Source organism: Dipodomys ordii, unplaced genomic scaffold (assembly GCF_000151885.1).
Source record: "Dipodomys ordii isolate 6190 unplaced genomic scaffold, Dord_2.0 Scaffold113, whole genome shotgun sequence".
In the NCBI taxonomy this organism is placed as follows: Eukaryota; Metazoa; Chordata; class Mammalia; order Rodentia; family Heteromyidae; genus Dipodomys; species Dipodomys ordii.
The window spans coordinates 2,877,882-2,888,021 of NW_012267329.1; the positions used below are offsets into that span (position 1 = coordinate 2,877,882).

Genomic DNA, 10,140 nt, shown 5'->3' on the forward strand with positions numbered 1-10,140 from the left:
GTCAAACATGGCTGAAGTGCCGCCGCTGCCGCTACTGCCGCTGCAGGGAAAATGCTGAGCCCTCCCGGGTCGGGTGGGTGGCGGCGTCGAGGGCGGCGACGGGAATCCGCGTCCCGAGCTCGGCGGCGGCGGCCATGGCTCGGCTGGCGGACTACTTCATTGTGGTAGGCTACGACCACGAGAAGCCAGGTAAGGGTGTGGGGCGGGCGCCGCCCCCGGGCCTCCTGGCCTCCGCCCCCGGCCTCTGTCCAGTGGGCTCCGCGCGGGGCCGGGCGTCGCGCTTGAGAGGCGGGGAGGCGGAGAGTCTCGGGCCGGGACGCTTTGGGCAGGGCCTGCAGGCAGCGGTGGAGCAGCAGCCGGCCCGCGTCGGGCCTTTGTGGCCGGATTGAGCCTCGGGGTGGGCGTGAGGGACCCTCACGGCGGGGTGGCTTCGGAGGGAGGATAGGCCGCGTCGGCCCGGTTCGGGACGGGCCAGCTGGTCCTGCTGTGGTCGAGCCTAGAGAGGCCGCGACCCTCTCTTGTAGAGGTGGCTGGAGAACCCCGGGCAGCGCCCTCGTGCCGGAGGGTTTGGACTCAGGACTGCAGGGCTGGGAGGGCGGGAACCAACTGTGCTAAATTCCTCGGGAATAAACTTCTGCTCTGTATCCTGAGTGAGCGAGGAGTGACGCAGGGAGGGGGGCTGTCCTCTCCAAAAGGAAGTGCTGAGTCCACTAGCTACCTCTCCCCTGCTGTGTCGGCGGCCCGATGACCGCCACGCTTAATTGCGTGGTACCAGGAAAGGGAAAAGGATCCTTGCACCTTTTAACATTTGTGGGAGATGGTACCCGTTATTTCGGGATAGAGGTGAGGGTCGTCTTGTAAGCAAAGGTGATCAGCTGGCCGCTGCAGGTGATCTGGTTTCTCGTTAAGATGTTTTAATTGTTCTCTTTATTGGTCATAAACATCTTCGCAAGGAGCAATTTGGCAGGTGCATTATATTTTATATGCTAATTGATGAGTATTCAGAACTCATGCACATTCATTTTGTTCCCCTTGCGTTACTATTTAGCTAGCGTAATAATAAATTGAGTTGGGAAAGCACTTGTATTTTCAGGGTAACTCTAGTCCCACACTTGGAAGGAATTTTAGACATCTGCTGTACTGCCTCTTCGTTTTTCAAAAGAGATGCTGAGATTGTGTTTTGTGATGGATACAGCCATGGGTAATGCCAGAATGCCATTATTCTTCCCACACTCAGCCTGCTGCCTCTGTTATTATTCCTCTCGTGAGAACTTGCTTTTCTTCAGTGGGAATCCTTCATGCTCTTTCATCTCTTAATAACTCATTGCCTGTTTAAGGTCAATTATTAAAAGAAGGGGTTGAGAATTATATTTAGAGTATCTTCTGGCTCTAGAATTTTATAGTTTCTAGTAATTTTGTAGAGTTCAATATTGCTTTCTTTCCCAGTTAACCATGTGAAGAGTCAGTTTGTTTTTTAACCTTGTTTAGTTTTCAGGTATATTGTTCTTTTTTTTCCCCACTTTTAAACAATTCTGAAACAGCCACAAACTTGAAAGGTTTCAAGTAATGTACAAAGTATTATTTGTTTCCCCTGAAGAGTTTGAGAAGAAGCTACTGATTTGATGCCCTGTCACCTTCGAGTGTGTTGGTGTACATTTTATTCAACCAAGATCATTCACCAACATAATCATAGTACTGTCATAAAAGTTGAAAATTTACACTGATATAGTTCAAGTTTTGCTAATTGTGCTCTTAATTTTTTTTTTTTTACTGGCAAAAGGATTAGATTTAGAATTAGGTGTTGCTCTGTTTATCTATTGCTTTATGTATTTATATTTTGGTGGTACTAGGATTTGAACCCAATAAGTTTTATTCTTTTACATAAAGAGTTCAGTGACTTTTTAAATGTTTTTTGGTGGTGTTGTACTTTGAACTCTTTACCACTTGAGCCATTCTCCTTGCCTTTTCAGTGACCTTTGACAAATTACATACACAAGTGCAACCCCTGCCACAATCAAGATGTAATACATTTCCATCCCTCTAGAAACTTCTCTCACACCCTTGCCCTTTAGCAGTCTATTCCCTCCCTAGCTTTTGGCAATCAGTAATCTCTTTTCTGTTTTGTCTTTTCTAGAATGTTATATAAATAGAATTGTACAATTTTTTTTGGGGGGGGTCCGGTCATGGGGCCTGATCTCTGGGCCTGGGCGCTGTCCCTCAGCTCTTCAGCACAAAGCTAGAGTCCTACTTGGGCCACAGTGCCACTTTCGGCTTTTTTCTTCTTATGTGGTACTGAGGAATCAAACCCAAGGCCTCATGCATGTGAGGCAAGTCTGTACCACTGAGCCAACTACCCATCCCATCTGTTTTGTTTTATATTGTTTTCAAAAATATTTTTCCATTGGCAAATAAAAATTGCTTATAATTATGATTTACAGTGTGAGGGTCCTAGGATTTCCTACGCTATTTCTGGTCTAGAAGTTGACCTTCTGTGGCTTCTTAGCAGAGGCAGTATGTGTCCATCTTTCATTTTCTTTTTTGGTCAGTTGTGGGGCTTGAACACAGGGTCTGGGAGCTGTCCCTGAGCTTTTGTGCTCAAGGCTAGTTTTCTACCACTTTGAGCCACAGCTCTACTTCCAATTTTCTGGTGGTTAATTGGAGATAAAGTCTCATGGACTAGCTGGCTTTGAACCCTGAATCTCAGATCTCAGCCTCTTGAGTAGCTAGGATTACAGGTGTGAGCACTCAGCTTGTGTATTGGTTTTTGTTAGTTCTTTTCCTATGTATATTGATTCTTTTTTATTGTTATTATAAAGATGATGTACAGAGGTTTATAATTTCTTAAGTCAGGTAATGAGTACACTTCTTTTTGGACAGTGTCATCCCTTTCTTCACTCCCAGTTTTTCCTTACTCCACCTACTTGTGTATTTCATTTTCAACATAGTATCTAGTGACTACCACTACCATGTTTGTTTACCCTTTGTCCCTCCATTTCATTGTCCCCTCTCTTACCTTGCCAAAGACAGATAAATGAACAAACAAGACAAAAAGAAAAAACAAAACCCCCCAAGCCCTTCTTGTTCCCATTTCCTGGAGTTCATTTCAATAAATATTATTTTATATGATTAGAGGCATATAGGCATTGTGCCTTTGTGTGCTTCCCCTCAGAATGTCTTCCTTTGGTCTCACTGTGAGAGACTACCTAGTGCATTGATAATTTTATAAGTAGGGTCTTGCTTTATGCCAGAGTAAACCTGGGCTGTGATCTTCCTATTTGTTTTTCCTCTGTTGCTGGGGATAACAGGTGTACAGCACTGTGCCCAATTGGCCTTGAACTACAATCACCTACCCGCCTACCTACATTACCTGATCTCTGCCTACTAAGTAGCTACTATTGCAGGTTGCCACTGCATCCAGCTTTTTTTTTTTAATGCTGGTCCTGAGCTTGAACCCAGGGCCTGGGTGTAGTCCCTGAGCTTTTGCTCAAGTATAGTGCTCTATCACTTGAGCCACAGCTCCACTTTCAGAGTCTCATAGACTTTCCTGCTCATCTGGCTTGGAACTGTGATCCTCAGATCTCAGTCCCCTGAGTAGTTAGGATGACAAGTGAGCTACTGGTGTCTGGTATTGTTTTTGTTTATTGTTTTGTTTTTGATGGTACTGTGGTTTGAACTCAGCTCCTAGTGTTTTCTAGGCATGTTTTGCTATTCTTTTTATTTTTTTTGACAGTCCTGGGACTTCAACTCAGAGTTTGGGCACTATCTCTGAGCCTCTTTTGCTCAAGGTTAGCACTCTACCACTTGAGTCATAGTGCCACTTCTGGCTTTTTCTGTTTATATGGTACTGAGGAATCCAACTCAGGCTTCATGTATGCTGCCTAGGCAAGCACTCTTACCAATAAGCTACATTCCCAGCCCTTGACCATATTTTTATTGGTTGTTTTACTTGCTGGTGAGAGTTTTCTTCTGATTCTAGGTGCAAATCTTATGAGTATTTTGTTTAAATTTGTAGCATGTCCTTTTTTTTTTTTTGGTTATTCATGGGGCTTGAACTCTGGACCTACGTGCTGTCCCTCACTCAGCTCTTCAGCTCAAGGCTAGTGCTCTACCACTTGAGCCATGATGCCACTGCTGGTTTTCTGGTGGTTAATTGGAGATAAGAGTCTCGGACTTTTCTGCTGCGGCTGGCTTTGAACTACAATCCTCATAGCTCAGTCTCCTGAGTAGCTGGGATTACAGGCGTGTGCTACTGGCACCTGGTTGTAGCATGTCTTTTAAAAATGAATTTATTTTGAGACAGGATTCGTTTGTAGCCTTGAATTCAGTATTTTTCTGTGGCAGCCTGTTAAGAATATCTTTTTTTTTTTTTTTTGTCAGTGTAGGGCTTGAACTCTGGGCTTGGGCGCTGTCCCTCAGCTCTTTAGCTCAAGGCGAGCGCTCTACCACTTGAGCCACAGTGTCGCTTCCTTTTTTTTTTTTTTTTTCCTTTTTTAAAGTAGACAGAGCAAGTTTGTTTGAAAACAGTATAGACTCTCCTTAGAGAAGGACCTCGGTGCCTGCAGTCACAATAATATCTTTTAAGGAGTGGGTGTTTTATTTTGGAACTCCTGTTAAACATTCAGTTGTCCTCAGAGCTCAGCTTCCTGAGTAGCTAGGATTATAGGCATGAGCCACTGTGCTTGGCTCATTAGGGTCTTTTATTGGCTGATTGATTTGTCAGCACCAGGGCTTGAACTCAAGGCCTCATACTTGTTCTACTTTTTTTGTTTGTTTGTTTTTGGTGCCAGTACATGGGCTTGAACTCAGGGTCTGGCCTCTGTCCCTTAGCTTTTCCTCTCAAGGCTGGTACTTTACCACTTTCTCACAGCTAGCACTCTCACTAGAGCCATACCTCCAGCTCAGCTTTTTGCTGGTTAATTGAAGATGGAGGCTCTGCCTTGACTGGATTCTAATCTCTATTCTCTAGGTGTCGGCCTCCTGAATAGCTAGGATTACAGGCATGAGCACTGGTCTCCAGCATATGTAGTTAAGCCAGATACACAGGAGCGTGAGAGGATCAGAATCCACAATCATAGAAAGAGAATATTTACCAGTGTAAAGTGTTCAGTGAGATGAGGAATTAATGAACCACTCTATAGTTGAAAGTATACATAGTTATCTATTTCTGTCCATTTTGTGGTAAGACTTAATCAGTAGAGGCTCCTTCCTTGTCTCTATGGTCCTCATTGATTAATTGAGAGTAGTTAGCACCATTATTGGGTGGAAAATCCTGGAAGTTTCCTGACACTCATCTTTAGTACAAGATGCTCTCATTTGAGAATTTATGTTAAGGATAGTCTTAGCCTTAGTGGAGACATTGGATTAAGACCGTTTGCTTTAGTAATCTCCTTATGATAGGTAAGAGTTTCTGGTTAGAAAACTTTTCAATGTAGTTATACTACAGGAAAGGGTTTCATTGTGTCATTTACACACATGTATATAGTGTATTCCAATAATTTTCACTCCCTGTATCATACTCATCATCCTGTAATAGTTAGTAATACTTAAGACATGTTGAATCGTCAGTTGAAGACAGTTGAAATAGGTCCAATGAGAGTTGTTAAAAATATGTATAACAGATGTATCTTTGAAGGCATAATAGTGGACATGAATCATGCTGAAGAGAAAGGCAATAAGAACAGACTTATGGGGTTTAGGCATATACAAATATTTTCAGGACACATGTATTTAGTTCAGGTCTGATTTTTCCACTTTAAACATCCTGTAGTTTGGAAAATACAATCGACATTTTAGTAGTCTTAGAGGTATTCTATATTGAAATCCATAAGCAGTAGGGATTTTATGATAAGTGACAAGTTGCATATCACAGAACCAGATATCTACAGGTAAACTTGGCACTTATGGATAGGGGAGACAGGGAAAAGATAGTAGTGATGTATGCTAAGAAAGAAATTTCAGGATAAACTTCTTTCTCTTTTTTCCAATGTTAGACAAATGTTCTAACACTGAGCCACATTCCCAGCCTTTTAAGTACTTGTACCAAAACAATGAATTTCTAAGAAACTTAATCTAATTATTTATATACTCATATATGTATATATATATATATATATATACACATACATACATACACATACACTGAATCCAGTCTTTGCATATGCTTGGCAAACACTCTGTTGCTGAGCTACATCCTAGCCTTTCTTTCTTTTTTTAAGATTTTTTCTTTTTATTTAATTTTTTTTTTTTTTTTTGTTAGTCATAGGGGCTGAACTCCAGGCCTGGGCACTGTCCCTCAGCTCTTCGGCTCAAGGCTAGCACTCTGTCACTTGAGCCACAGTGCCATTTCTGGCTTTTTTCTTTTTGCTTATGTGGTACTGAGGAATCGAACCCAGGGCCTCATGCATGCAAGGCAAGCGCTCTACCACTGAGCCTTTTTTTTTCTTTAGTCATCTTTCAGATAACTGGTCTGGGACCTCAGTCTTTCTGATCTCTTCTTCCCAAGTAGCTGAGATTACAGACATAAGCTATACCCCTCCCCCCCCACCAGCAGCAGTGTAATTGACCTTTTCCTCTGTGTCATCATTCAAATCTCCCTCTGTTATCGTTATAAAGACACCAATCAGATTTATAGTTCCCCAAAATCCAGGATGATTTCAATATTTTTAACTGATTACACTTGTAAAAGAACCTATTTCCAGAGAATATCACATTTGAGGTCCCAGTGGACAGGAAATTATTTAGGTTTGGATTAACCATAGAAACACAAGGGTTCAACCAAGCACTGGTGGCTCATGCCTATAATCTAGCTACTCAGGAGGCAGGAGGCTGAGATCTGAGGATCATGGTTCAAAACCAGCCCGGGCAGGAACGTCCGTGAGACTCATCTCCAATTAACCACCAGAAAACCAGAAGTGGCACTGTGGCTCAAGCCGTAGAGTGCTCGCCTTGAGCTGAAGAGCGCAGGGACAACGCCCAAGCTCAGAGTTCAAGTCCCACACCGACCAAACAACAACAACAACAACAACAAAACAAACAAAAAATTATCTTTAAATAGTTGTACAAAGGGGTTTCAGGTTAATGTATCCATTGATGTATACAATGATTCTTGAGCATATTTACCTCTTGCATTATTCTTTTCTCTCAATTTGTGTGTATGTGTGTGTGCATACAAGCATACCAGTGCCAGGGCTTGAACACAGGGCCTCTTACTCTTGCTTGTAGATGGTGTTTTACCACTTGGCCCATGCCTCCAATCATCTTGGAGTTTTTAAAAAAAGTAATTTGGGCTAGTTGTATATACTAAGAAACTTATCTGGACAGAACAGTGCTAAGTTTGTCCCTCTTCCCTGGCTCCCCTCTTCTCTCCTCCCCTCCTTTCCTTCCTTTCCCACCTTTCCTACCTTTCCCCCTTATCTTTTCTCTCCCTCCTCCTTTCCTGTGTGTGTGTGAATAATAAAATGCAGCCTGGACTGTATAAAGAGTAGTATGTAAATATAGCATATATGTATATGTACATACACACGTACATATATAAATAAAATCCAGGATGGCCTTGAATTTGAGATCCTTCTGCCTCAGTCTTCATTTTCAGGTAGAGTCTTGTTTTAAATCAGTAGCTAGGATTACAGACATGAGCCACTCTATTCATGAGCCCTGAGTAGAGTTTTGAGTTTAAAATCACTCTCCTTAGCACTGGACTTATAGTCATGTAACACCAGCTCTTAAGAATAATGTTTAAGGCTGGGAAGTTAGTTCAGTGGTAGAGCGCTTGCCTCGCATACATGAGGCCCTGGGTTGGATTCCTTAGCACCACATAAGCAAAAAAAGCTGGAAGTGGCGCTGTGGCTCAAGTGTTAGGGTGCTAGCCTTGAGCTGAAGAGATGAGGGACAGCGCCCAGGCCCATAATTCAGCCCCCGCGAACAGCAACAACAACAACAACAAAAAGAATAATGTTGAGTTAAAATTTGCTTTCAGAAGCCAAATATGGTTAAATTTCTACAACATCACAAGTTATAAAAGCATTTACTTTAAATGCTTGGGTAAATATAAGAAATTGACAGGCTCAACTTGTTCTTTATTATAAATGATTTTGCTATTGCCCATTTCCCCCTATTACTGTGGTGATATAATCAAAATGCTTTACCTTTTGAAAGATTTTAGCAAGGATTAATTTAATTTATTTATTTGGCCAGTCCTGGGGCTTGAACTCAGGGCCTGGGCACTGTCCCTGAGATTCTTTTCCCAGGGCTAGCACTCTACCACTTGAGCCATAGCACCATATCCAGCTTTTTCTGTGTATGTGGTACTGAGGATCAAACCCAGGGCTTCATGCACGCTAGGCAAGCCCTCTACCACTAAGCCATATTCCCTTCCCAAGGATTTATTTTAGAATAACAGGGTTAAAAGTACGAAGATAGTCTGGCACTGGTGGCTCACACATATAATCCTAGCTACTCAGGAGTCTAAGATCTGAGGATCACAGTTCAAAGCCAGCCAGGGCAGGAAAGTCTATGAGACTCTTACCTCCAATAAACCACTAGAAAACAGGAAGTGGCTTTGTGGCTCAAGCTGTAGAGTGCTCACCTTGAGCTGAAGAGCTCAGGGACAGCACCCAAGGCCAGAGTTCAAGCCCCATGACCGACAAACAAAAAAGTAGGAAGATAGAAAAGGAGACATTTCCTGCTCCCCATGCAGGAAATGGGAGTTAAAGATTCTTCAGTAGATACATTTTTAGGATCTAGTCTCACAGCCTACATTAATTTGTTAAGAATTTTCTAGATAGGCAGAGTCTGTGAGACTGAATTTCGATTCATTAGAAAAATTCATTGTTTGGTTCATCATAGTAATCCACTGAATTACTCTGGAAGGTTCATCAAGGTTAAACAACTTGCCCACACTTGATACAATAGGACTTGAACTGTTTTTTGATTTTAATCAATTAAAATTTTTTCTCTGTAAATATACTTCAGTTCAATTAAAAACATTACTTCAGGGATTGGGGTAGAGAAATGGAATGGGGAAAGGTCTTTTTCCCCCAGGTGAGAGGAAGCTCTGAAATGATAGAGTAGATACTCAGTTTGGCTGGATATTGGGTCCAGGAGAGAACTGATAATTTGTAAATGAACATTTCATTAGAGCAGCCAGACAGATTATATACTTTTAAAAATTGTTTCTTTTGCAGTCATGAAGATCAAATTCAGGGCCTTACACATGCTCGTTAAATGTTCTACCACTGAGCTATATTCCTAACTTTACCAATATTATTTTTTCATCTATTATTTTAGGCTACTTTTTTAAAATTTAATTTTACTGTAAAGGTCGTGTATAGAGGGGTTTACAGTTACATAGGTCAAGTAATGAGTACATTGCTTTTTGAGCAGTGTCACTTCTTCCCTCCTTTCTCCCAGTTTTTTCCCTCCTAACCCACTTCCAGCACAAGTTATATAGTTCATAATGTCTAGTGGGTACCATTGCTGAGTTAGTTCACTCTTTGTCCCACCATTTCTGTGCTTCCCCTTTCCCTCCTCCAAACAGATAAACGATACACAAGATAAAAAGAACAGAAATCAAAAACAGTGAAAAAAGGGGGAAAAACACAAAAAGTAAAATAAAAACCCTTTCCCATTTCTTGGAGTTCATTTCAATAAACATTATTTTATATGATCATATGCACATAGCTATTGTAAGCTACTTATTTTTATTGTGTTTTATACTTTTTGTTCTTCCTCTGGAGTTGAAATTCTTGATAATTTTGTGTCCAACCATGAGAAAATTGATACAAATAACCCAAAACAAAATTTAAAAACTTGCCACACAGAAGCTTCAAAGGTTGTTTCCATGCAACTTGACAGAAAGATGAATCTGCTTTTGAAAATATTTTACTGTAGCCAAGTATGGGTTGTTATAACAGGATTCTTGGTTATGGTTAAAAATCATATTCTACTTTATCAGCAATATCTTTTTTTTAGAAAGACTTAATGATGTTTTATTAAGCTTTTATTGAACTTTTAACTATGATGAAAACTTTAAGAGAATTTTCTTTTTTTTATTTTTTATTGTGAACATACTGTACAGAGGGGTTACAATTACATGGGCAAGATAATGAGTACATTTCTTATCAAGCATTGCAGCCTCCTCCT

At 41.3% G+C, this 10,140-nt stretch overlaps 1 protein-coding gene across 1 annotated transcript in view; it reads left to right on the plus strand.

Annotated features, from left to right (window-relative positions):
• The first annotated feature begins 8 nt into the window (after nt 1-8).
• Sbf2 (SET binding factor 2) overlaps nt 9-10,140 on the plus strand; it is a 298,843-nt gene continuing 288,711 nt past the window's right edge. Inside the window, exon 1 of the mRNA XM_013028675.1 lies at nt 9-189. Within this exon, the coding sequence (XP_012884129.1) occupies nt 135-189 (55 nt within the window). The 5' untranslated portion in view covers nt 9-134. The remainder of the gene's footprint in view (nt 190-10,140) is intronic.